Source organism: Setaria viridis, chromosome 3, assembly GCF_005286985.2.
Source record: "Setaria viridis chromosome 3, Setaria_viridis_v4.0, whole genome shotgun sequence".
Taxonomy (NCBI): Eukaryota; Viridiplantae; Streptophyta; class Magnoliopsida; order Poales; family Poaceae; genus Setaria; species Setaria viridis.
The window spans coordinates 20305004-20328358 of NC_048265.2; the positions used below are offsets into that span (position 1 = coordinate 20305004).

The window sequence follows — 23355 nt, forward strand, 5'->3', positions numbered from 1 at the left end:
ATCAATTTTTTCACTGAATTCACTATGTGATATATTTTGATAGTGCATATATTTGGTAGTATAGCTGTTGTTATTTTTTTTATAAATTTGATCAAGTTTGAGTTAAGACAAATCTAACGTGACATGTAAAAAACCTTGAGGGAGTATATAGAATAGACATTGTCAACCTTTTACTACTCTAACCATTGAAAGAACATCACAATGATAAATTAAGCATATAGTGTAACAAAAACACACATATTATTACAATTTTATAGTGAGTAAAACTTTATAGCAATGGTGAACATATATACATATAACACTCTTGAGTTTATTCCTAGGTCAATTTATTGGGCCGCCGGACCCGAGCTGAACTCGGGCATTTTTTTGAACTGGGCAATTTTTGGCCCATTTGCGGCGGCAGTGTGATTTCAGAAATGCGAAATCCCCGACCGCCACCGTGCTCCAGCCTCCACTCCGGACCAGCAGGCCGCACCTGACATGTTCGCCTCCATCTGCCGGCGGCGGCTCCTCCGCCTCCGGCAAATTCCCTCCGCCGCCGGCACAAACCCCAGCTGGCCCAACCCCATCGACGCCCCCCTCTCCCACGGCCACTCCGCAGCTGCCCTCGCGGGCGCCACCGTCTCCGAGCCCTGCCCCATCACCGTCTCCTACCTGATCTCCTGCGGACTCTCCCCCGCCGCCGCGGCCGCCCACAAGCTCCGCATCCGCTCCACAGACAGGGCTGACACCGTCCGCGCCCTCTTCCGCAGCTATGGCTTCACCGACGCGGATATCACCGAGATGGTCCGCCGAGACCCGCGGATTCTCACCCTCGACCCCGACCGGATCCTCCGCCCTAAGCTCGATTTCTACGCCTCCCTCGGGGTCCAGCCCCGAAAGCTCGCCACCACGCCGCTATTTGTCACGCGCAGCCTCAACAAGCATCTCGTCCCCTGCATCCAGTTCCTCCGCGGCATCCTCGGCACCGACGGCAAGGTCTGCCGAGCGATCTCCCGCAATCCAAGCGGCCTCACTCAGGCTGACCTGGATAAGAACATGCGCCCCGCCGTAGACACGCTCCGCCGCCTCGGGCTCCCCGAGGAGTCCATCTCGAAGCTCCTCACCATTGAACTGGGTGTGCTCAGGCTTTCTCCCGACCGGATGAGCCAGATTTTCGAGGACCTCAAGTCGCTTGGCCTGGGCGTGACGGACACGGGCTTGCTCTACGGCATCCGCGCACTCTCCTGCATCAGTAGGGAGACGTGGCTGCGAAAGGTGTCCCTGTACAAGAGCTTCGGGGTGTCTGAGGGTGAGCTGCTGAAGGCGTTCAAGACACAGCCCACGATGCTTCTCTTCTCCGATGAGAGCATTAAGAAGAAGCTCCGCTTCTTGCTGGATGAGCTGAAGCTTGAACTAAGTGAAGTAATGAGGCTACCTGTGGTAATAAGTTATAGCGTGGAGAAGTGCATCATACCAAGGTGCGCAGTGCTGAGGGTGTTGATGAGGGAGGGGAAGATTGAGCCCAACATCAATTTACTTTCAGCATTGATTGGTAGTGCCAAGATTTTCTCCAAAAGGTATGTATTGAGGTATGCTCACGATGTGCCGGATGTTGTCAAGGCATATGAGGGTAAGATTGCATTTGAAGGATTCAGGGATCGGGATGTTTTAGTTCCACTGAAGCCTTCAGGCTAATCTCAGTAGGGTTAAATCAAATGGTCAGGCAGCATGTTTCCAATGCCATTGAGATCAAGGCATGCTATATCAATGGCACTGTTTCGTTGTGCGATGTTATTTCTGGCTATTTTTAACTCAACCATCTTCATAGTCTTCATAGCATCTGCCATTTTGTAGCCTCTGGCCTAACAAATCTAGAAACATAGATCTTATGTTATCGAAGTAACTTAATCTGGTAAGTTGAATTGGTGCATTCTGGTTGTTTATGCCTTTTGAAGCTCTTTCAATAAAATTATGATTTTGAAATATGTCGCTGGAATGACTTTAGTGCTTCTTTTACTATCTGGATGAAGACTCTGTGTTCCTTTCTAATATGTAAATTTTTCATCTATTAACATCTGAGAAGATCCCAATTTTGTTGATCCTTGTGATGCAAAGTGTTCATGTACAGAATTGTTGAGCATTTAGAAGTGAAAGCTTTTATGCTTTGTTTAAACTTTACAAAAGGGTTCTTGTGGGTTTGATCCACTTGAGCCGCCGTTATACTTGTGTAGTTTGTGTTTATATTGGTGATATTATATACAAAAATGCCTGTTATAGATGAGGCTCTTATCATTGTGAGTTACGGTGCCACGAACTTAATTGTAAGCTGGATAGATGACCATTCTGGAGATAAAACTGATGGATTTGCTTTTGGTTGCATGCTTTCATTACATCAACAACATCAGAAAACACTTGTATTGGGAAATACAGAATGGTAACAAACATCTATTGACATAAGGACCTCTTTTATATAACCTTGCTTATGATGAATTTTAAGAGTGCAGACTTAATGGTTCTTATTATGGATTTGATGTACTTGTTGAATTGTTATGAAATGCTTATTCCAGAATGAGACCCACTTCTTGGATTTTACAGTACCACCTGCCCTGGGAGCTGACCAATTTCCTTAAGGTTGCATTATATCAACTATTTAGGGACAAGTTCATTGGGAAATACAAAATGATCACAGAGTGCTATCGACATTAGGACCTAAAGAATGCCTATGAGTCACAGCTCTCAGTTTTTTTTTTGAACCACCAAATGACTTGAGTAGCTTCCAAATTTTTAGTGTTGAGACATTGCTGGAATTCTGATATCTATGAGTGAATGCTATCGTTGAGGTTGGGAGAAAAAAGGTTCTACTGCCGTGTCTTAGCCTCCTGTGAATCAATGGGAGGTGAAAAGAAGGGTTGAAGGATTGACACAGGATTACCCAACTATTTGTTTTCTCCAAGCGCCCACCAGATTTTGCTTCTAGGATGGAGCTTGTGGTTCAGAGTCTGCCAATCTATATTCCTTTGAGTTGTTTTGGAAATTACTTAGTGACTTGTCAACCAGTTCTTAAGAAACTTGCTCAAAGTTTGGAAATTTCCTTATTCATAAGAAGTTCGGTTGGCCAAATTAGATGAAATGCCCATTTGGTTTGGAGTCTGATGGGGCAATCTATATTCCATTTTTTGTGGGTGTCAGTTATTCGTGTTGTTACTGTAAGTGTTACCTGGTCTTGTTACAGAAAGTAATGCTGATTCTTTTTACTGGAAGTCTGCACTTTCTTTACCTGGAGCTCATTGATGCAGCCTGCAAGGAACTTGAGGCACTTGTCGTGCCCATCACAGACTGTTTGGTTTACAGGAAGGTGGCACTGTACCAGAGCTTCGGGGTGCTGAGGACTGAGGGTGAGCTGTTTAAGGAGTTCAAGATGCAGCTAATGGTACTGCTCATCTCTCAAGAAACATAGAAAAGTTCTGATTGTTCTTTGAGGTGATGACTCTTGAAGTTTGCGAGGTTACAGGGCGAACTGTGATTATAGTGAATAGCTTGCAGAAGAACACCATGCCAAGGTGCTCTGTCTTGAGCATGTAGATGGAGTGGAAGATTAAGCAAAATACAATGTTGCTTCATGCATTGATCTGGGCTTGTAAGATCTCTGAGAGGTATGTGTTGAGGTATGCCCGTGATGTGCCACATGTTGTCAAGGCATATGAGGGTAAACTTAAATTCGAAGGATTCAGAAATTCGGATGTTTTGAGTTTCAGATCTTCTAGAATGAAATCACTATTTGTTTGGTGTTTAGCCTCTAATACAAATACTACATTAGTCATATTGTTAATCTAACACTGTTAATTTTGATATTTTACTTAATTTGTTGGATCATCAACATTCGCAGTTCAGCTCTTTTGCCATTGTTGGATCATCAACATGTCTTGTACAAATCTAGGAATGCAGGCACTGTGATCTTGCCAGAACTCTGCTTTGTCTAGTATGTTGAACCGGTTCATTCAGTCATTCTAGTATTGTTAGGACAGTTCTTTGATATGCAATGATTCTGTGATATCCTCGCTAAAAAAAGACCGAGTTTGTGATGTATTGATTTTTAAAACGTTCTTCTACTGCTTAGCTGATAAATCCCCATTTCGTTGGGAATTGTCACTTTTGATCTGTTCCAAAAGGTATTGTGCACTCTTTAAGTCTGGATATAAATTATTGACGTGCCCGTCTCCAAGATGTAATGTTCAGAGTTGAGGATTTAAAGTTGTCTGTTCAATCAAACTCTGATGTTAGTACTTACGCACAGAATATTGTCCACCTCCATCCAGTTTTTATTTTAGGACTCGTAAGATTTCATATCTGCCAGCTGTACTCAGTCCACCAGGATGGTAGATTTGTAGGTGGGGAAGATTGTGGTAGATTTGTAGGTGGGGAGGATTGTAAGATTAAAAACCTGAATGGTAATACAGAGACGCAACGAATGGTAATACAGAGATGAAAGGTTTAGATAGGTTCGGGTCTCTGAAGAGTAATACCTGTTCTGGTGGACTGTATCGCTGGTATGGGATGCGAAGAATTCAGATGGGATGAGTTGAAGTGAGTTACCCTCAGGGGTGTTCTTGGTCGCTTTATATAGACTGACGACCTAGGGTTACAAGTCGGATAGGATCTAATTCGCGCTGTGCTAAAAAAAGGAAAAAAATTGAAGCTTCCATAGGCGTATGACCAAATGCACATGGCTATGCGACTGCCGAGCTTCGAGATGTCTGGCATCTTGTAGATCGAAGGGAAGCACATGGAGGGTGTTGCAAGACGCACTCCATACGGAGTAGCCCCCGAGCGTTGAAGTGATTAAAGTAATCGGTCCAATGGTCAAGAAAATGATATATTGTTTCCATAGCAAAACGAATCTCAATACAGCGCCCAACCCCTCGAGTGCGCAGACTAGCGGAGCCACGGAGGTACGCCGACCTGAGATAGCCATCTCGCCCCGAGCGTGAGGACTGGTGGAGCCACGCCGACATGAAATAGGCGCCCAGCCCCCGAGCACGAGGACTGGCGGAGCCACGCCGACCTGAAGTCTGTGGCGCTCAACCCCCAAGCTTGAGAGTCGGACGAGCCGCGAAAGCACGCCAAGTCACCTCCCGCACCCAGCCCTCGAGCCTGGGAGGTCGCTGGGTGGCATGAGGCATGCCGAGTCATCCGTAGCGTCCAGCCCCCGAGCTTGGGAGCCGGCCGAGTCGTCTCCAGCGCCCAACCCCCGAGCCTGGGAGCCGTCCGAGCGGTGAAAGCACGCCAAGTCATCTCCCGCCCCGAGCCTGAGAGGTCGGCTGAGCTGTAGGAGGCACGTCGAGTCGCCTTCCGCACCCAGCCCCCGAGCTTGGGAGGTCGGCCGAATGGCAGGAGGCTCGGTCGCCTCCTACGCCCAGCCCCTGAGATTGGGAGGTCGGCTGAGGGCCAGGAGGCAGGTCGAGTCGTCTGTGGCGCTCAGCCCTCGAACCCGGGAGTCGAACGAGCTATGGAAGCACACCAAGTCACCTCCCGCACCCAGCCCCCAAGCCCGGGAGCCGGACGAGCCATGAAAGCACGCCAAGTCACCTCCCACACCCAGCCCCCGAGCCCGGGAGCTGAACAAGCCACGGAAGCACGTCAAGTTGCCTCTCGCACCCAACCCCCAAAGGTTGGCCGAAAACGGGAGGCACACTGAGTAGTTTTCGGAGTTGTGAAAGCACAATGCAAAGATCATGTAGCATGACGTAGAGCATTTAATAATTGAATAACTCGGAGTTTTATTTGGCATAGAAGTAAATTCTTGCGCATCCTCTCTTGTATGCCATGTAATTTCCTTAAGTAATTAGCCTGTTATGTTTAAGCAGCTAGCCTTGCTTAGCTAGCAGTTTGCTGAGAGTGGATCTCGAGCTTGTAGACGGGGCATCACAAGATGAGTCGAGGTTTCACGGATTAGAGCGTGTGTTACCCAAGTACTTTAGCAACCGTTAAGAGAGACGGACAAACCGTAAAGCAGTTGGAACTATGCGGAAAAGCAAAGAGCGTGCGTTGGGCACTCACAGTGCGCAACCCTCGATTGCCTGTGTAGTGGACGGACCAATCTGTATAAACAGTTGGAGATGTGATCAGGGTGATGGGCGAAAGTCGCAGAGATATAAAAGAATTGAGGTATGTGAAGATATACGGAAGCTGTAAAATGTTTAATTGAATATATGACTTAGTTTGATTTCGTGGCTAAGTCGGAGAATAGGCGGGGTTCGTCCATGAAGCGTGGTTGCCGTCGGGCACGTCGCTGGCAAGTCGCCAGCAGGCTTGGTTGATGCCGAATCGCTGCTGTCTCTCAGTCGTTAGAACGTTTGCCGGCCATCTTGTGTCTAAGGTAGCGCGAGCCCATCTTTGCCGCGCCACAGCTTTATACATTCGTCCGTACGTCGATGATCCCAGGTGCCCTGGTACCTGATTCGATTGCAGACAAAAACATTGGCCAATGCAATGCAATGGAACGCTCATTGGCCAATGGAAATAATTAGAGTACAACTGGCCGATTGAACTTAAGAAAGAAAATCAGAGATATGCTCCCTGTTTCACGTATGGTCTTTGTAGATTGATTTTGTAGGTCGCATTTAGACGAGCGCGGAGTCGACGCCGAGGACAGATGAGTTGGTCCGGATGCCTCAGCCGACGTAGATGGGGTCCTGGGCGGTGGCCGGCTTGGTACTTGCCCCATCCTCGGTGCGTAATCGTCGTGGCGAATGGCGCATGAAACCAGGCGGTACTCGATTGGAGAGAGAAAAGCCGTATGCACCAATTGTAAATGAGAGATCGATATACTGCAAAATTGGACCGACCTAATTCCAATTCGTAGAACGACTCACCCGATTAGTACTGCCATCAAGCTCACTAGGAGGATTCGGCGATCACTCCTACCCAATCCACCAACTATCGGATTTAGTGACCGAAAGTGCATCAGGGGTTACCCAAGTGGTAGATTTGTAGGCAGGGAAGATCGTAAGACCAAAAACTCGAATGATAATACAGAGACGCAAGGTTTGGACAAGTTCGGACCTCCGAAGAGTAATGCCCTACGTCCTGTGTTCTGGTGGATTGTATTGCTGGCATGGGATGAGTTGAGGTGAGTTACCCTCAGGGGTGTCCCTAATCATCTTATATAGGCTGACGATCTAAGGTTACAAGTCGGACTAATCCTAGTCGGTGGCTACATGAAAAATAATCTGAGTTGGACAACAACAATTATCCCGCGATATTCAGACTGAATTGATTTATGCAGCCAATGGTCCGATGAATGGTCCATCAACTTCCTATTGAACTGCAGGCCCATTATGCCCATTGTCATCAGCAGGCCCAATTGGCCACTATCCCCACTTATTTCCATTGCCCTGAACATTCTCATTAGCATTTGCATTGCTCTAATCCTGCACATTACCATTCACCTGACCATCCCTGCCCATTAACATTCATATTTGGCGATCCATTCCTAGGCTGCCCAAAACCAAAGAATTGAAAGAGATTTGGCTGTATTTCATCGGGACTATGAGGCTGAGATCAGAAGGAGCACCTCCCAACATGGTTGCTTGAAAAATCTCACACTGAGTTGTCTAGGATTCACCCTCAAAACCCTCACCATCAGAGCAAACAATAAACTAAGGAATTTCCTCCAGATTAACCACTCTTGCTTTGACTAAAACCCTTGCTAAATGATTAAAGGTTTTACAATATCCTTATGGGTCCAGAAATCATTATTGAATCCAAGAAGCATAAGCCAGACTTCATAATTCATGTTAACAGACTTATTATTCCAACCTTTAGTATGCTCCACAAAAAAAATTCTCGTATCACCATTGTTATGTGGGCTACTTGCAATCAAGAAATCCCTATCATGAAAATGATTGAAGCGAACAAAGGCCTTACCAAAGGGCATGGCTGAATAGTGCGATAGCCTAAACGCTTTTGATTCCTTAGAAAATCATCGAACACTTCCCTAACAGAGTGGAAGGATACCTGTTGTTCTGGAAGAGGCTCGATCAAAGCAATGGCGAGGTCACTGTTCCTGTCGCGGAGGCCGCCCAAAACGACCCTGGACATCACCTTCCTATGCGGAAGCATCACTCGATTGCAGTTTGGGGGCATGAATGGTGCATGGTCAATAAACTTGTAGGTCGTGATTGCCCCGTGACAATCGGAATCTGCCAAAGGGGTAGGTAATGTAGCAACGATTAGGGTTTTCTCGGTGGCGGTGGGAGGCTGTGTAGCTGTTGTGGGGTCTGTTCGCTTCAGCTTATAAGCCGGCTGAAAAGCTGAAACGGCTGATTTGTTGTGAGAGGAAAACACTGTTTGGTGGCTGATAAGCCGGCTGAATAAGCTGAAGCGAATAGGCCGGTGGATAGTTGATCAGAAGCGTGATGCGATGAGAATGTAGCTTGGATGCGGACGCTTGAGGCTAGCCGAAGCTCAAGGTCATCATTGCAAGGCAAGGCTGGAGGCGGATGTGCTGCTGACGGAGCCGGCGAGGAAGAGAACTGGGGCAAGGTAGGCGAAGGGGCATTCACTACCAAAGATGAAGGGTCGGCCGTCTCAGGGCAGAAATCGTCCCCAAACAATTGACCGGTGCCATTGACAATTGGGACCCCAAAGAGCATAACCTCATCTGTCATATGCTGCTTGGACTTGAACCACCCTGCCGGATTGGTGTGCCTCCACTGCATAGGATCAATTTGGGAAGAGAAACCCTTTGCCGCAGCAGGATCAGATGCTCCACAAAGCAAAGATGGTGTGCCTCCCCTGCATAGGACCCTGAAGCATGTGGAGCATCTGATCCTGCTGCGGCAAAGGGTCCTAGAGTGCGAATTGGAAAAACACCTGAAGCAAGTTTGCCAGCCCACGACCCTTCCTGCCATAAAGCCAAATGATTCTTGATGAGCCACATTAACTCCAGGGGCGCGATTTGAGGGCCGGGAGCTAGGCAGAAAAGAAGGCCCAAGATTGAGGCTCACATCAACGCCATTTGAATTTGAATTACTCAATTCCCCTGTGTTCTTCGTTTATTTCATATTTTTGACAGTCCCAAAAGAACTACGAAGATCCGAATCACTGATGTTCCGAAAATCCAATTTGGAAAAAGCTGAAATTCTCTTCTTCATAGGGACACAATTTGCACCAGTTAAAGGAGCATCACTTTTAACTGCCTCAATAAAAGATTTAGTCCTCTTTTTAGGACCGATTTCAACCCAGTGGAAATTAGGCCCCCGATCAGTGAGAACAGAAGATCTAGCCACAGATAAACCTTTTTCATTCCAGAGATGGAAGAAAATCTTGAAAGTCGGACAAGCAAAGGACTTAAGATCATACACCAAAACACCAACAGCCTTGGGGGAGACACTGAATTTGAAAATGCCATCTTCCAATTCCACAACACAGAAAAGCTTCAACAAACCCCCAAGAACAGATTGCAGAATGCAACCAACAGAAGATTCCAAAAGCTTAATCCTTGAACGACTAAAAGCCGCAATTAACCAGAAGTTGTCTATCTCATCCGGATGAGAGGAAACCACCAAACCGCTAGTTTGAGTTCGTACCTTTGATGAAAAAACGTGGCCCGGTTCCTGATCCAGGATAGAAGAATCCATGGGACGTCAGGGGAAAGACAGGAGAGCAATAGAGAGAGAGAGAGATGAACATCGGGAGGAGGGTGGACGCCGGACCGGGTGGTCACCGGCGGTGGGAGGACCTGGAGGTTACTAGGGGGATGAGAGTAACATTTTAGCAACTTGTTGAAAACATTTTAGTTTTCAAAACCTTGTGAAAGTTGTGATTGTGTGAGTATATTCCAGCATTCCACGCTGCAAAAGCTCTTGAGAGTGGTATTTGGTTTCTTCGATGTCTGATGTGCTAGCTCGGTTCTCCTGTCCGAAAAACCGTAAGAAAAAAAAAGCCTATTCACCTCCCTCAATTCTCGTGGGAGTACAGTATGTATTTTAATTTGTCCCTCAACTGTAAGGGCATGTTCAACAATTGAGACAGCTGCTGTCTATAAGTGTTTTGAAAATCGTAGACAGACTGATAATTGCTTTTTTTTGCCCTTTCATTAGGTTTGATGAATGTGTCATAGTATTAAATCCTTTATTTTTGGGACATATCCACAACTGAGGTACCAGTCCATAGGTACCATCAGCAAGTTAATTATATAGGAGTAAAGTGAAATGGCTTAATGGCTATCAAGGATTACAGTAAAACTATATGGCTTTTCAAGGTCCCTATGCCTGTTAAAATAGTTTAGGGCATCTATAGTAACTTGTTAACAGCATAAAAGATTGAAAAAATTGGATCCAAAACTAGACCGTCAGAGATTTGGACTTAGGTCAACAAAATAACTGCAGAGCCTGTACAAAAATAAATGCAGAACACAAAATGCTAAACTGTACAATAAAGGGTGCAACCAGTGGGAAACCGCAAAATACAGAGAGACGTGTGGAAGGAAAATTTGACACTAGAGATAAAAGACATCTCTCACTCAGCGTACCAACAGAAAGCCTTATGGATCTACCACAATTCAAGAATCATTTTGTATGAAGAACAAAAGAGGCCTCCCTGCAGCATTTTCAAGGATTTATACAAAAGAGTTAACAGGTGAACATATCATACCTACGAATTAACAGGCTTTGCAGAACAAATGGAGGACCACCCCAGGCTGCCAGACATGAAGGACCTCAGCTAGTCAGCTCTAAGCATAATGCAAGATAGTGCTACTGACATTCTCTTTATAAACACTGGAATTATATGGCTGATTGGCAAGTGCATTCAATAAAAATGAAGTACATTTGCGGAAACGAAGATCAAGCTACCTTCAACAAATGACAACATCATGAAAGCATATGGGTTTCAAGACTTGACGCCATTGAATGTAAAATTCCAATGGCTTAACACCACATTTATAACTACAGAGATATTGAGTCAAATGGATAAGATTCTGACGTTAGACAATGTAGAATTATCCTAACATTACAAGCAGCATCTGCCTTACCTACAGTGATGTTACACTAAATGACTGATGCTTTGGCTAGTGGAACTTCAATATCATCGTCCAGGAACCCTTTGAATTTGATCTTCCCCTCGTATGCCCTAACAACATCTGGCACGTCCTTCTCATACTTCTCCACATAGCTTCTAAAGAAATCCTTGCTAGATGCACGTAAAGGAGAGTACAGACTTATGTCTCCCCGGATCTTCCCTTCCCTCATCAGCACGTTAAGAACAGCACATTTAGGGAGGATATTCTTCTCCAGGCTCAATGACAATAATTTCGGCCATGCAATCACCTGAGACAGAGCAATCTTCAACTTGTCCCGGAAGAAGAGGAGCTTCCTCCGAATCATCTCATCACTAAGCTCCAGTAACGGCGGCTGACTTCTGAATGCCCCAACAACCTGGCTTTGAGAAAGCCCAAAGCTCTGGTAAAGCGCCAACCGACGCCATCCTGTCCCCCTCTTGAAGTTGCACATTGAAGAGAAGCACTTGACAAAGCAGGAGTCCGTCATGGGCAGACCAAGGGCATCAAGGTCCTCAAAGATGCCGGCAATGCGGTCGGGCGCCAAGCCGAGAACGCCCATCTCTTTGATGAGGAGCTTCGAGATGGCCTCCTCGGAGAGACCGTGGCAGCGGAGGGTTTCCACGGCGGGGCGCATATGTTTCTCGAGGTCGAACCGGAAAGGCGTAGGGTATGTGGGAGATCGCATTCGGATGCCGGCGTCCGTGCCGATGATGCCGCGGATGAAGTTGATGCAGGGTACGAGATGATTATCGAGGCTGCGCAAGAGGTGGTTTGTCTGGGTAAGAGCTGTGACGCCGACGCCTAGCGAGTCGAAGAACTCGAGCTTGGGCCGGATGATCTTTATCGGCGTCAAGTATTAGGAGATCCGGGGATATGCTGAGCAACCGGGCGATGTGGGCATCGGAGGAGCCATGGCGGCGGAGGAGGGCGAGTACTGCGTCCGCGTTGGCAGTTAAACGGATGCGCCCTCGGGCGACGAGGGCGGCGGCGGTGGCGAGGGAGAGGCCGCAGGAGGCGACGAGGTAGGAGGCGGCGTCCGGATCGGGGGATCTCGCAAGGGGCACCGTAGAGTAGTAGGGATGGAGGAAGCGGGCGGTGTGGGGCTGGGACTGGATGGGACTTGTGCCGCCGTCTACCGCTGCGGTGGTGCCGCGGATGAGGAGGGCGAGCCGCCGGCCGCCGGTTGAGGGAAACATGCCGGGGTTCTGAAGGAGTGGCGGCGGCGCTGAGGAAGTGGAAAGCGACACTGGAGTGGAGTAGTGGGCGCAGGCGTCCAACTGGCCTCGATTTTTTTTTTTTCGAAAGGACCTCGAATTGTTGTTTGGGCTCGTTTTGAGAAGATTTGGTGTTTGGAGCTTCAAATGATATTTTTACTACTTGCATTTTCGTAGTACCTGCTAGCTATAATTAGTTTATTAGTATTGTTTTTTTTCAGGACATTGAGTTTAGTACACGCAGTCTTGAAGGAATTTTAATGACTTTTGTCAAATTTTTGTAAGTTCCTACTTGATTGCTATTTTCAAAGTAAAAGAAAAACTACATTTTAAGGGTATGAACCACAAGATGCAATTCGGGTAAGTACAAAAAATATGCCTAATGAATACTAGCATCCCTCAAGCTTTTCTTGACATTTAGCAACGATTTGTGAAACCTTATCCAACAAATTACAGAAAAAAAAAATAAAATTTACGCTATTGTTTGGCCTTGGAGGGTGCCTTTTTTATTTCTGAAGGATATATGCAGCATTGATTTTATTTTGTTCAATTAGCTGTGCGTGACATCAAGGTTCAAACATCTTTAGAACAGACACGTCCTTTCAAACCTCTACCGAGCAGAGCTCTATGGTAAGCACTCTTGTCATTTCCGAATAAATCTCAAATACCATGCTCACCTGAGTTATATTATAAAATTTGAAAGAGACAAATTAAATTGGTCGATCAAGTGGCGAATATCAAATTTTTCTCCATAAATAAGGAGAAAATAGGAGATAAGATGCCGCACGCGAAGAGGGCCTGATTACCTACCCCCTCCTCCTGCGTCAGTTTCGATCTACTTCCGCTGCTCCTGCACACAACAACGCAACAGAGCAGAGAGAGTGCGCTGATGGCGATAGGGGCGGCGCTGCGGGCGGCTGCCGCGGACGCGGTGGTGACCTTCCTGTGGGTGCTCTGCGTCTCCACGCTGGGGGCCTCGACGGCGGCGGTGACGTCCTACCTGAAGTTGCAGGGCGTCCAGTACGCGCTCCTGATCACCGTCTCCCTCGTCTCCGTCCTGCTCTTCGTCTTCAACATCCTCTGCGACGCGCTCGGCGGCGCCAGCTTCAACCCCACAGGCATCGCCGCCTTCTACGCCGCCGGAGTCACCAGCCCCTCGCTCTTCGCCGTCGCGCTCCGGTTCCCGGCGCAGGTGCGTTCCGCTTGAATTTGGATTCGATTCGATCCGATTCTAGGATTTAGAAATGTCTTCTTCAGAGACTGATGCGGACTAGTAACTGATCAGGCCGCCGGCGCTGTGTGCGGCGCTCTTGCCATCTCGGAGCTGATGCCGGCGCAGTACAAGCACATGCTCGGGGGGCCCTCGCTCAAGGTGGATCCCCACACTGGCGCTGTCGCTGAACTAGTGCTCACTTTCGTCATCACCATGGCTGTGCTCTGGATCATCGTCAAGGGCCCCCGCAACCCCATAGTCAAGACGTTGATGATCTCCATCTCCACCGTTTGCCTCGTCCTCTCCGGGGCAGCCTACACCGGCCCTTCTATGAACCCAGCCAATGTCAGTCTCTTCCCCCTTTTTTTCCTCCATTTTTCTTCTTCTACTGTTTGTCAAACTAGTTCATGAATCGTATTACTTTCCACTCCATTAGTAGTTTCCACAATCACCATCGTTACAGCGATCAAATTTCAACGCCCAACTAGAAAATAGCTGCGGCATTTGGCCCGTCACAGGGACCTTTAGAAGGTTGATTGTATATTTGATAAATAGTTGTAGGATTTGATGGCTTCCAAGAATGTTACATCATGTGGGTAGTCTGATCTATACCATTGTTTACTGAGAAAGGTGAAATTACCTCATGATGTTGAGGTATACTTTGGCCACTGGACATGCACGGATCTTGTATTTTCGAGATGCCACATGGATAGATAGATATATAAGAGATCACGTAGTTAGAGGGAGCTAGAACTCTGTTGGAGTAGCAAGCTCAAAATTTATAGTAACCGTAAATCAGGGGAAGAGGACTCAATGCATTATGTACTGAAAATAGAAATTGACAATGGGATAAATTAAAAACAACAGTTTGTATGGTCCGCTCATTTAGTAGGTAAGGAACTCATAAAATAGTAAATTGAAGCCAAATGTTTATTATCTGTTACAGTTTACTCCTCTTAAGCTCAGCTCTAAACAACATAGATAAGGACATCTGTTTCTGTAATTTCCTTTTCTCTTCCATAACAATGTTAGGCCCTGCAATTGATTTTTTTATCAATGAAATCCCCGTTCAATGTTATTTGCAGCACCTAAAGGCAGAACACAGACACAAAATTGAGTTTGGTGATATAGAACTGCAAAAGTGGCTAAAACTATTGAACAAAATGGTCGGCATGTTACAATAAGAAGGAAAAAGTGAGCAAAATTATTTGACCACCAAATCATTATACCTGATCTTTGAAGCATCTTCTTGTCCTTTTTGAAGCCCCTGTATGAACAATTTTGCAAGTCAACAGCACAATGTTGCGATGTATTTTTTAAAAAAATTTACAGTTCCGAACTAAGTTAGCATGGTGATGAGAATTAAAAAACAAAACACTATTCCAGGATAACTCCAGAGACATAGGGTAAGTGTTTGCTAACTATTGAGAAGGCATGCATATATAGCATATAGCCACTTTATTTCCATGTCTGAATCTGAACACATATTTGGATTCTTCATTTGTGAAATTTGCCAGTGTTCCTTTGTTCTATAGCCTTTTTTTAGAGAGCATGGAGTAGTAAAACTGGAATGCTATCTGTAAATTAGAGTCACTGAGCACTGAAATAGATTGAAATGGAAAAGTGAAAAAATTAATAAATTGTAAATTTCCATTCAGTTTCATCAAAATTTACAACTACAAGATAGGGAGAATTTTATCTAATTTCTTCTAGAAATCTTTTATGTATCCTTCAAACTAAATTCAAGATTTTTCGTCACGTAAGGAACCATGCTTGGAGCATGACAAAGAGCACATACTCATCTGCAAGGGACTGTAGTTTCTGCTTTGCCAAAATTTCAATGTTAAGAAATCTCACGTTGTTCACTTTTTTGGATCAGCCACTAGATGGATACTTGTACATAAAACCCTGCCTTCTACAGGAGCGCAACAATACACCATGAACATAAGTTCCAAATGAAATGAATATCTATTTGAGGTGAACTTAACAATGATTACCGAAGAGAAGGATATATGAATAATTTTGACAAAATATCTCGAACTGCTTGTTCTGATTAGAAGTGAATATCTGAATTTGCTGTCAGCACTGGATAAGCACTGGATTAGCGTTTGAATATTTCTGCTCCTGGCCGTTCAGTTTAAGCACTTTGTAGTAAAATTTATTCTAGTTTCCCTGTGTTTCTTGAACTTATGAATATTGGTCGAATATTATTCCGCAGGCATTTGGCTGGGCATATGTCAACAATCGTCACAATACGTGGGAGCAGTTCTATGTGTACTGGATAAGCCCCTTTATTGGCGCCGTCCTTGCTGCGTGGATCTTCAAGGCTTTGTTCCTGGCACCGCCACCTAAGCCCAAGGCCAAGAAAGCATGATGATAATCATTTGGTGGTGGTCTGGTGGACGCTGGATCGGAAGAAACCAACATTAATTGCTAGAAATAGAGGGACTGAAAGACTTAGTTCCTCTTGTATTTAATTACCTCAATTTCCCCAGCATGTTGTTAAATTGATTAATGTGGTGACTCTGTTCATACCATTGATTAGCATGACAGTAATCAGAAATCGTGTCTTTGAAAAGAAAACAGAAATTGCCAAAAGTCTGATAAGCAATTCTGCAACAATTCATCACAGGTGCAAAAATGAAAAGGTCTACATCGCTGACATTATGCAGCATCCATCACTATGTCATACGGGCTGAGGTATGCATAAATGCAATGACAATGGAACCAGGCTAATTTTTTTTATTTTTTGCGTGGAACTGTCAGGTTTGGTTTCTTAGTTTTGAGAATGTTCTGTTAGAGCTCTACATGATTCTCATTCCTGAACTACCCTTTTTGGATGATTGATGGTGTTTTTCAGTAGAGGTAAGTAACTCCCAGTGCCTCTCAAACGTCAAGCGCCCAGAAATATCTGATTGATGGTTGCTGTTTTTCAGTAGAGGTTACTCCCAGAAACATTTCTTCTTGAACTTTGCTCATCTCAAGCTTTTATCAGTCTGCTACATATATAAGATATGATGTGCCCGTGCTCGTCTTGTCAACAGCCGAGAACTTCCAGGGTTAAACTTCAGTTTTACATGTGTCTGAATTTGGATTGAACTAGACAGTTGGATGCATAAGCTATGTTGTACTCTGTTTCGGCAGGTTTTGGAACTGCTAGCCGATGAGTTACCACAGAATTTCAGGAGAACGTAGGAGGACACAATTGGGGCCTGACTTGTTGAACATAAAATTCTGTATGAATGATCTTGTGTAGCCTGCCTTACTTCTTCACTTCCTTATGTGATGCCTTGAACTTCCCGGCCTTTGAAAACACAAGAAATTACCCATTGCAGCGAACCTAAGCACTCCTATTCGTCAGTTGGTTTGCTTTTCACTTTTCAGTGCCCATAGAGCAATGTACTGTATATAGTATATCCACGCGACCTTGCTCTCCATCAACATTGCCATTTGGTATGGTAACAGATGAACAATTTATTCAGACAACGACTGCCCAAATCCAAGACCATCTTCTCTGGTCACAGACGGACATACAGTTACAACCCAATCAGCAAGTCTCAGCAGCTTGCATTGTCGGCTAGCCGAGGCGGAAGTTGTTGCAGTTCGTCTGCCGGAACAGCAGCGAGGAGCTGAACCCCAGCCGCGACGCCTCCAGGTCGAACTCCAGCAGGTTGTCCTCCATCATGTGGCCGCCGATCACCACCGACGTCCTCGGCGCCTCGCCGCCGTCCACCACGCCGAGGCACAGCGCCCCGCCCTTGACGGCCACCATCGAGTTCGCCCCGAACACCACCCACGACGTGGCGTCGGTCCCCAGCACCAGCTCGATGGTCGGCACCGCGGGCCCCACGCGCGTGCTCCCGACCTTGCTCCCGTCGTAGCACAGCTGGAACGGCGCCACGGCCGGGGCGCGCGGGATCGCCGCCGTCTCGGCCGCGAACGCGCCGGTGACGGCCTTGTAGATGGAGCTCTCCAGCACGGTGTATGGCGCCACCGTGCTGAGCTTGGTCCCGCCCACGCCCTTCTTGTCGATGGCCAGCAGCGTCGCGTTCAGCGGCACGGCGCGGCCGTTCACCTTGATGCCCGTCACGCCGACGAAGTACTCGTCGGACTTGTCGCCCTTGGTGGACACGCCCGCCGTGCTCACCGGGTTGACGAGGAGCGGGGTGTAGATGAGCGACGAGTTGGAGAGCACGAACCCGGGCTGGAACGCGTAGGGCGCGTCGCCGAAGACGACGACGCCCGCGGAGCCCGCCGGCGGCAGGCAAAGTGCGAACTTGCGAGAGAACCGGAACGTTGCGGCGAGCTGCGTGGGCAGCGCGAAGCGGGCGCGGCTGAGCGACGCCATCCCCGTGGCGCCCGCCGCGAGGCCCTCCGTCAGGAACGTGGCGCCGCAGGTGAAGAGGAACGCCGGCGCCGTGGCGAGCGGGCCGGGCGCCGGGCGGAACGTGGTGGGCAGCGCCAGCACGTCGGTGATGATGTTTCCGCCCGTGCTGACGTGCGTGACCGTGTTCCCGGGGAACCCGGCGCAGGTGTCGTTGAGGCAGGAAGGGCTGGGCGCGCCCAGGCAGCTGGTGGCGCAGGCCGCCGAGCGCGAGAGGCGGCAGGGTTTGGACGCGCACGGCACGCGGCGGTAGGTGGAGGAGGCGTACCCGGCCTCGCAGTCCACCCAGAGCGTGGCGCCCGCGAGGTCCAGCACCGCCTCCACAGGCGCCAGCGGCGTGCGCTGCCGGAACGACGTCACGTACTGCTGCGTGGCCGCGGCGTCCTTGCTCACCGGTAGCACCACGGCGCTCGGGTTGCCGTCGCGGGGGCCGGCCGCGCGGCAGGCCGACAGCAGGCAGAGGAAGAGGAGAGCGGCGAGAGGAGGGAGGCGTGCCATGCTGGGCTGGAGGCGATGGCGATGTGACGTGGTAGCAGCGGCACGCAAGCAAGGAGTTTTATAGCGGGATGGGGATCGGAGACGGGGATGTGGCGCCGTGGCGGGGCGCGCGCGACACCGAAATGGACCGGTCGTACGCGATGGTTGGTTGGTGCGCACCAGCAGCGAGTCCACGGCGGCCCCGGCAGACTGCGCGTCCTCTGCATGGGCGCATGGCGGGAGCGATTTTTGTATGGGTGAGATCTAGGCGAGGGGATTTCGGCCACGAGAACTTATCCTGACGCACCGACGTGGCGCCGGTTGTCGCCGCCTCTGACTTGGACTCTTTTTTAGTGCGGCTGAGCTGACGAGTGACGAGTCGCTGTCTTGTCTTCATGGAGAACTGCGCAGATCCGGGCAAACCACCGGCGAGCCGGGCTGGGACAGTGGGACAACGTGTGAAACCATGGGAGGAAGTGTAGTTTTGGGGAGCACGGCGAGCGAAAAAGGTCGGCAGCTCGGCGTTCCCGGCACGCGGGAGACGCACCAGCTTTTGCGCACGCCGGCAGGGGATGGGATGGGGAATAATGGCCGGGCAGGGCAGGGATGTTGGGTGTGCTGTGCAGAAAACGAATTGGACTTGGACCACGACCACGCTGCTGCCGGCAATGGGCATCTGACCGGAGCTGCCGCGTGCTGCTGCGGCTGCCGGCAACGGGGGAAATGGGCAGGAGAGGAATCTGGGATCGGGTTGGGCTTTGCAGGCCAGCGACTCACACAAAGACACCTGCCTGCCTGCCTGCCTGGTGGGCCGGAGCTACGAGCCTATGATCTGGGCTAGGATTGAATTGGCGAGGCCCAAACTTACCGCAACCTAATCTTGCCAACTACTCCATACAACGATCCATGAGATGACGTTCTTAGATACCGCGATGCAATCATATCCCACCCCTTAACTGAGTATGTATATTTCTAGATTTTCACAATTTTAGCTTGCACATTCATAATGATACCATGAGTGCTTTAGGCTGTTCCCAAGATATATTTTCGAAAATCTAGGTTTGTTATTTTACCAGATTGCGCTTCCATTCGCATCGCCCCCTTTTTGTGTCTAGGCCTCTTGTCTACCTATTTGCTTTCAAAGCCGTGATGCATCGAGAGATCTAGGCATTTAGGTAGTGTGGGTATGTATGCTCTGGCGGGGTAGTCTTCTTTACCTATATCCATATGGAAGCAAGGCTAGTATAGGAAATTGGTACTGGCTATCATTATTTGTCTTTGGTTCCGTTTAGCTTGCACTATTTACTTGATCTCGCACTTCTTTCTATGAAAAAAGGATAGCTTTTCTTTATTCAAAGCAAAAATAGCCCGGATTTGCACATTTTGTATCTCACTGGCAACTGACCAGCCTCCTAGACAGAAGAGAGAGCCTCCTAGACAGAGAAATTTCAGCGATCGCTGGTGTTGGCCGTCAAATCACCGCCGAAACTAGGAGAGATGGATCCCCATCCTTCAAGGATCAATCTCCAAGAAGAGGATCATCACCAGGACAAGTTTTGTCACGGAGGACCGCCAGGAGACGAGGAGGCGAGCGAGGCTTGTCTCAATCGCTCCCGATTTCGAGAGGTGTGGCGGTTGTCGTCCTCACCGCCGCAACCTCGCCACCTCACCATCGCTCTGGAAGAATCAGAATGAGATTCGAAATGGAAACTAGGAAGAGATTCGACCCAAAGTGAAATGCGAGATAACTGATGGAGATGGTGGTGGAATCAGGCAAAATCATGAACAGATCCTGAATGCAATTCGAGCACCGTTGGGGGGCAGGGAATGCATGGCAGACTCGTTGGGCCGTAGAGAACAGGAACAAACCCAGCCCAAAACGGCCCATTTTGGCAACTACATTGAGGACCTCTTCTCTCACTCATATACACCGCCGCCACTCCCCCATCGATGTCTCTGGATTGAGGCAGCTAGTGTCGGTGTTTTAGACCAGAAACCCATCTAGGGAGTACCCAATGTGGTCTTTTGTGCGGTGGGTGTCGTCGAGAATCAAGGAGTCGATGGTGACGCAAGGAACACGATTTAGACAGATTCGGGCCGCTAGATCGCGTAATACCCTATGTCCTGTGTGTTGGTTGTATTGATCTTGTTCTTTGTTGTTTGGAGGGGGTCCTTGCCCACCATTTTATAGTCGAGGGAGCAGGGTTACAGGGCGGATTGTGTATGAGTCCTAGTCGAGTACGTTTACAGAGTCCATGAAGCCTTCACGCCCTGCAGAGTAGTCTTCATGTCCGAGTAGGTTCTGGGTACGTTCCCTTGAATGGGTCCATACAAGTCTTCTGGTGGGCCCGGGGGTGCCTAGCCAATAAGCCCCCGAGTACTTTGTAGTCGAGAGGAACAATTCCGAGTACTTGAAGATGTCGCCCGAGTTCCTCCTGGTGCTCTTCCCGAGTACTTTGTAGTAAAGAGGAACAATTCTGAGTACTTGAAGATGTCACCTGAGTTCCTCCTGGTGCTCCTCGAGTACTTCTCGTTGCGGCCAACCTTCGAGTACCGGAGCTGTCGCGTGACTGGAAGGTACTCTTTGCAGTTCCCGATGTTTGCTTCGAGTAGTCTTTGTCTTGAAACTTTTTTATATGGTAGTCGATGACAATCGCACTCCATATGGAGTAGCCCCCGAGCCTTAGGTTGAATCGAAGAATTAGGCTGAGGGTCAAACTTGTAATTTCACTTCAACTTATCTTAGTCTTCAGAAAAAGAAAACTTTATCCAATGAGTACAGTATACGCAGCCCCCGAGCACTTGGACGACTACTTGTAGTCGGTGAAGGGATCAATGTCTTGGTTAGAGTAGCCGTTGAACACTATATTGTGGTAAATCTGCATCGTATCTGATCGTTGCTAGATTAATGGGTGGATCCCGGAAATGTTGCTGATATAATAGGGGGCCCAGCGCTAATTATTAGCACGGCTGTTTTAGCAGATCTGCAATTTGCACCCCCTTTGCAACCCTAGCGCCGCTGTTTCTGTTTGCGCCACCACTGCAATTGTTGCCCCGCCCAATCTTTGAAGAGAAATCGCTGCGGCCTTCTTCACCCCCTTTTTTCCTCGAGATTAATTGATGCATACCAAGAAGATGGGCAAGAAGCCTGAGAAGATCCAGGGGGAGGCCACAACCACCAGCAAGGGGAGATCCAGATCCAAGAAGGGCAAGGAGCCTGAGATATGGAAATGCATGGCAATTTGAAGAACACCCCAAGAAGACGGTGATGCTGGCTCACTTTGTCGAAAGGGGCATGGCGGTGCCTACCTCTAACTTCTTCAAAGGTATTCTTGAGTATTATAATCTTTAGTTAGTCCATTTGAATCCGAATGGTGTGCTGCATATGGCTATCTTTGTACACTTGTGCGAAGTGTACTTGGGTGTTTTGCCTAGTTTGGGCTTGTTTAGGAAATTGTTCCGGTGTAAACCACAACCCAGTGTGATTAGGACAGAAGTCTTTGGAGGAGCTGAGTTTCAGTTGAGAAACTCGGGTGTGTATCTTGAATATGACCTACCTGATTCCCACGTTGATTGGAAGAAGAGGTGGTTTTATATTGGGAACCATGATCCTGTCTTGCTAGTAGTCACCGGCCATGATCCGAAACATGCAGACAACTGGGTAATGGAGCCTGGGGATACTCATGAGATCACCGACTTGTTGGTGTAGATTTCCGACTTGAGAGCTTTAGGGTTGACTGGGATCCATGTAGCCGCCAGTTTCCTCAAGCGCCGAGTTCAGCCCCTACAACAGCGTGCTCATTGGGGCTTCGAGTACACGGGTTTTGATGACCCGTCGTGTAAATCTTGCTCTATTGAGAAATTTAAGTCTTGATGTGATCGATGATCTTTCCTCGTAGTTAGGAAAACAAATCCGGGTAATCGAGTAGTTGTAGTATCCGGTGTGATCTTCAATTATTGGAGTTGCTCGTGAGGGTACTATAGCTATTATTGCCTTGTACTTGAGAGGGTGCACGGGTACACTGTTCATTTTTGTCCGTTGTGTCCAGTGTGGTCACATGCGTGGAGTTAAGGCGTTTGTCTAGCCCTTGTCAGTGTCTGAGGCTATTCGTCACGAGCGAGTAGTAACTGCAAGTAGTTGGCAGTTGCAGCCCTTCGGCTATAAATGAGCCTCTGGGTACTCGATCGGGATCATGCCCTTCAGTATAGCGATGGCTTGCTTCAGGTTGCTGTTGTTTGATAGTAGAGAGCTTCCAATGAGTGTCCCGATGCTAGAGATTCCTCGTAGATTAGAGCCACCTTCCCTCCACAGACTCTTACGCTTGTAGGGATAGCCGCAATGCTAGAAGAATCCTCGTAAGAGGGTTTGCCGTGTGCCTCATCTTGCAACTCGCGATCCAGCTCAGTTCGTGCTGGAACTCGCCAGTGAAGGATGATGAGCTTCGCGGTCTTTATCCGGCTTCCTGATTAGAGGTGGAGGAGGTGTGGCATACGGTAAGGATCTGTGTGCTAAAGCTGTCCATGGAGCAGCTTCGGGGAGTGCACTTTGTCTTCTTGGTGATTTTGTTCCTGATCTGCGTCGAGTATTCATCCTATCGTTGTCGAGGGAGCGGCGGTGAAGGAGTACCTGGCGTTCCGGTTGTCAGGAGGAACCAGGGTACAACTGCCTATTGCGCAGCTTCCTCGTGTGCAGGTTTTGCCTTTTGACACTGCTTGCACCTTGGTAGTCGAGCAATCACCATGCTCGTGTATCCTTGTAATATAGTAAAAGCTTGGGACTTTTGTTCTAACTGCCAGTAGGTAGTTGCTTGTAGTCGTTGTTGTGCAATTGTGTTGTATTTTGTATACCTCGACTTCATTGGGTAGTCGATTTTAATCCTGCGGAGTTTCGTTAATGCAAAAAATGCAAGTATGAAGTGAGTTTGAGTACTCCTTGGCTGATGGTTGTAGCAGCCTTGTGCCTTTGAAGAACGAAGGACTAGCGCCGTAGCCGTGGCTTGTTATCATAGAGCGTTGTAGCCCA

General features: G+C 48.1%; 3 protein-coding genes and 1 non-coding gene across 4 annotated transcripts; 2 read left to right on the forward strand and 2 right to left on the reverse strand.

Annotated features, from left to right (window-relative positions):
* The first annotated feature begins 431 nt into the window (after window positions 1-431).
* On the forward strand, window positions 432-3774 carry LOC117849894 (transcription termination factor MTERF8, chloroplastic). Its single transcript, XM_034731629.2, has 3 exons — window positions 432-1559; window positions 3334-3412; window positions 3494-3774. Exons 1-3 carry the CDS (start codon window positions 481-483, stop codon window positions 3503-3505), a joined length of 1170 nt encoding a protein of 389 aa, XP_034587520.1. The 5' UTR covers window positions 432-480; the 3' UTR covers window positions 3506-3774.
* A 7045-nt stretch (window positions 3775-10819) lies between these two features.
* Window positions 10820-12387, reverse strand: LOC117849596 (transcription termination factor MTERF15, mitochondrial). The gene has a single exon (XR_011897804.1). It is a non-coding gene; the product is annotated as a transcription termination factor MTERF15, mitochondrial (transcript).
* Window positions 12388-13040: 653 nt separating this feature from the next.
* LOC117849595 (aquaporin SIP1-2) lies at window positions 13041-16149 on the forward strand. The gene is made up of 3 exons (XM_034731199.2): window positions 13041-13450; window positions 13544-13816; window positions 15690-16149. The coding sequence occupies exons 1-3, from the start codon at window positions 13148-13150 to the stop codon at window positions 15843-15845; spliced, it is 732 nt and encodes a 243-aa protein (XP_034587090.1). The 5' UTR covers window positions 13041-13147; the 3' UTR covers window positions 15846-16149.
* Window positions 16150-16898: 749 nt separating this feature from the next.
* On the reverse strand, window positions 16899-18553 carry LOC117849594 (probable aspartic proteinase GIP2). The gene has a single exon (XM_034731198.2). It carries the CDS (start codon window positions 18351-18353, stop codon window positions 17049-17051), a length of 1305 nt encoding a protein of 434 aa, XP_034587089.1. The 5' UTR covers window positions 18354-18553; the 3' UTR covers window positions 16899-17048.
* Between the last annotated feature and the right edge of the window lie 4802 nt (window positions 18554-23355).

Coding starts and splice junctions, on each gene's coding strand:
- LOC117849894 (XM_034731629.2), top strand. CDS start 481: ATGTTCGCCTCCATCTGCCGGCGGCGGCTCCTCCGCCTCCGGCAAATT. Junction 1,560..3,333: donor GCCAAGATTTTCTCCAAAAG/GTATGTATTGAG, acceptor TTTGGTTTACAG/GAAGGTGGCACTGTACCAGA.
- LOC117849595 (XM_034731199.2), top strand. CDS start 13,148: ATGGCGATAGGGGCGGCGCTGCGGGCGGCTGCCGCGGACGCGGTGGTG. Junction 13,451..13,543: donor CGCTCCGGTTCCCGGCGCAG/GTGCGTTCCGCT, acceptor GTAACTGATCAG/GCCGCCGGCGCTGTGTGCGG. Junction 13,817..15,689: donor CTTCTATGAACCCAGCCAAT/GTCAGTCTCTTC, acceptor ATTATTCCGCAG/GCATTTGGCTGGGCATATGT.
- LOC117849594 (XM_034731198.2), bottom strand. CDS start 18,353: ATGGCACGCCTCCCTCCTCTCGCCGCTCTCCTCTTCCTCTGCCTGCTG.